Source organism: Equus quagga, unplaced genomic scaffold (assembly GCF_021613505.1).
Source record: "Equus quagga isolate Etosha38 unplaced genomic scaffold, UCLA_HA_Equagga_1.0 HiC_scaffold_4978_RagTag, whole genome shotgun sequence".
Lineage (NCBI taxonomy): Eukaryota > Metazoa > Chordata > Mammalia > Perissodactyla > Equidae > Equus > Equus quagga.
In genome coordinates, this window is record NW_025793928.1 from 4,977 (window position 1) to 8,303 (window position 3,327).

General features: G+C 48.4%; 1 protein-coding gene across 2 annotated transcripts in view; it reads left to right on the forward strand.

Annotated features, from left to right (window-relative positions):
• The window catches only part of LOC124232353 (xanthine dehydrogenase/oxidase-like), a 7,352-nt gene extending 4,970 nt beyond the window's left edge, over window positions 1-2,382 (forward strand). Inside the window, exons 4-5 of one of the 2 annotated variants that reach the window (XM_046649306.1) lie at window positions 1,764-1,832; window positions 2,152-2,382. In XM_046649306.1, coding sequence (XP_046505262.1) covers window positions 1,764-1,832; window positions 2,152-2,367 — 285 coding nt within the window. In that variant the 3' untranslated portion in view covers window positions 2,368-2,382. Of the gene's footprint in view, window positions 1-1,763; window positions 1,833-2,148 lie in introns of both variants that reach the window. The other variant, XM_046649305.1, reaches the window with a different exon arrangement.
• The last annotated feature ends 945 nt before the right edge of the window (window positions 2,383-3,327 follow it).

Below are 3,327 nucleotides of genomic sequence, written 5' to 3' on the forward strand. Positions count from 1 at the left end.
GTTGTTCACTGGAGGCCCCCAAGGCCTTTATCCAGAGTCTTTTAACTCATATTCTACACACAGTTCTAACTAACTTGGTGCTCCAGTTTTCATGGCCATTGCACACTCTAGAAAAGGGTGAGGAAGTTCTGCTAGAGCAAGGCACACTATTCCCAGCAAGAAATGACAATGTCCATCTAGCAGCAAGGAAGGAAAGGGAGGAACCACAAAAATAAGACAAACTCAGCAGTCTTTGAGAAAAGTGGAAATCTCTCTGGGGAAACAAAACAGCCTTATTCAGCCTCAGTAGACCTTGAGGGCAGTGATCCATTATTGTAAATCACAATAATTTATGTCCTGAACTCATCAATGAATTATGAAGAAAGAAATCTAAGTAAGAATATGCTGGCATTTTAATTATCTGGCAAATGTACTTCTGTGAAATACATTCTTCCCCACAAGGACTGGGTGAGTGAGGCTGACGCCTTCCTGTGTGCAGGCTCCCCTCACTTCACTTAGGGGCCCTGAAACCCTCCTATTGCAAGAAGAAAGATGAGAAGAAGCACTATAGCAACCCCTCTTTCTATATTACTTTTTGTCTAAATTTGGAGGAGAAGAGCAAGGTGGTGGTGGAAGTTCCAGAATAGAGCAGCTCTGAGATCCACTGTCAAAGCCGTGAATGCAGGAGGGGTCTACACACAGGGCAATGTGTGCAGGGGGTCGAGGCAAGGGAGGGTTTATCTCCCGATGCCAAGTCTGACGGTGCTTTTAGGTTGTCAAAGGCCAAGCCTTTGGCTTCCATGGCTCTCTGGCAGCTTTCTTGGAAACGCTAATTGGTTGTGCCTCATCCTTCAGGAAATCTAGCATGGAATGGTGTTTCCTGTATTCATGTCAGAAGGGCTGCCTCAGCCCCCAATTCCAGGAATTGGCTCTCCTGGAAATGTGCCCGGGGCTGTGCCTGGGACTCTTTCCTACTTTTTCCTCTCAGCACAGCTCCAAGTTTCTGGAGTGTCTCCTGAGGCATTGAGCTGAGACTCCTGCCTTCTTGGAGCAAATCAGTCAGATGAACACACCCCTTCCCCACCCTCAATACCTCAGTTCTGGGAGGCAGCAATCTGGACTCTACACTGTGTGCTGCCATATGTGCCCAAAGAGGTCCTGAGCACATCCTTTCCCCACAGGTGATGGGTCATCAGATCTGTACACTTCCTCAAGAACAGGCCCACAGTGATGAATGAAGACTGTTCAGCTTTCTGGCAAGAAGTGCCTATTAAGTAGTGGTGAGGCATCAGGCACACTGGCTGGGCACCTCTCTGGACCAGCACCAGTCTCGGACATCCTTGGTGGGATGCCCACAAAGCCCAGCCTGAGAGGCACACACCCAAGCCTCGTAGAGCTCTGGAGTGCTGAGGAAACCACTGGGAATTTCTCTCCTAGAGGCTTCCTAAGGAAGCAGCACTGAAGAGAGAAACTGGGTGCAAAGACATGTTTTGATAAAGTAGGACCCAGCTTTTACGGAGAAATTTCCTTAAAATTAAATTTCACTGCTGCTTCCAGGAGAGATTCTATTTGCTTATTCATAAGTTATTTAGTCTACATTAACCAAGCAACAGAAAGTAGTTAAAGCAGAGGCAAGCAGGATGAAGTTGGGGTATCTGCTATTCCTGTTGATTCTGGAATAGGTATCAGAGCTAGATTTCATTGGAGATTAACAATCTAGGTTCTTTAACTCCTGTGAAAACTCTTTGGAAATATTTTTGTGTGAGTGGTTGTCATCTCTCTAGGATGGTGGATGCTGTGGAGGAAAGGGGGACAACCCAAACTGCTGCATGAACCAGAAGAAAGACCAGATGGTAAGTGGGTCCTTCTCTCCCTGGAAGCCTAGGGGCAAATCTCAGATCAAAGGAGCCCGTGGGCTCTCTCCACACTCTTGGCGGTGGTGGCTGGAAGAGGAAATGGCTATGCCCAGACTATGAGGGCAGTGAATGTGCATGTTTAGCCCTGGGTCCTTTCACAAGACTTCCTTGTTCCTGCCTTCCAGGAGCTGCTTGCCCCTCCGCCAGCCTGCTGAAGGCTGCAAACGAGCTCTGTTGGACAAAGGGCTGGGCTGGTCCTATAGGGCACCTTAAAGGAGGGGATACTCTACCACCCATCTGTTCCCTTTTCCAGCAGGTCACCCTCTCGCCATCTTTATTCAACCCAGAGGAGTTCATGCCCCTGGATCCCACCCAGGAGCCCATCTTCCCCCCAGAGTTGCTGGTAGGTGATGCCTCAGGGAGAGGCCCAATCAAGTCTCTGTGCCATGACCCATTTTATTTCAGACTCTTGGGATCTCTGTGTCCTCCTTGTCCTTTAGGTTTCAGCCTGCATTTCCCTTCCTTGCTCTGACACCCAGAGGTCAAGTCTCTCTGCCACACACTCCCACAGGACCCACACTTCTCTCCTTCTCCCACGTGTCACTCGAGAAAAAGGAGTCAATCTCTCTGCCACATGATGTACAGGAACAGATGCTCCAGAAGTATCTGCTAACTTCCTGGGTAAATCTAATGTATAAGCCCCCAAACAACCCACTCTGCTCTCTGTAAGCAGTCCATCTATTTAAAAAATGAACAAATTGAAAAAGAATGCTGTATCCAAAGACACAATCCATGGCTTGCAGCTCTGTCTTAAGGATGCCTCACACACCCACTTTCTCACCTTGATGATTCTGCCCCTTCACCTCAACGTTCATGGTGAAGGAAGAATCGAGTTTCACAAATGCAGATTTCTCAGGAGGTATTGAGCACATGAAACTGCCTTATGAGTTCAGTGGGCCAGAGAGAAGGGCTTTGCAGCAGGCAGCTGGAATATCTTTCTCCAGGTTGTGAAAACTGGAAAAAAAAAATGTGATTTGGGGTTTTCTCTGCAGTCCTGTGTCACCCCACATACACTAGAACCAGCCCCTCTTTGCCTTCACTTCTGACATCTCTTTCTTCACGACCTCTATCCTCTCCTATACCTTGTCCCCTGTACCCCCTGGGGACAGTGGGGGCAGGGCAAGGAACCTGGGCTTTTGGTCAGGACAGTTCAAGTCACCTTGTGGCGGGTGACCTTCCACAGGTCCCATAACCTTGATCCTCAGGTGCCTTCACCTGTAGAAGATGGGGCTGACAATGCCTCCTTCACCAGGGTCTCCTAAAGACCAAGAGAGAGAATGCATGTGAGAGCTGCAATGCAGTTCCTGCCTCAACATGTAGTAGTTCCCCTCACTTCTGCCCTGACACGTGTTTTCATTCTGAATTCAGTATTAAACAAGTGGGAAAACAGTTGACCCCACTGTGGACTTAAGGCAATTTATCAGGGGAATGG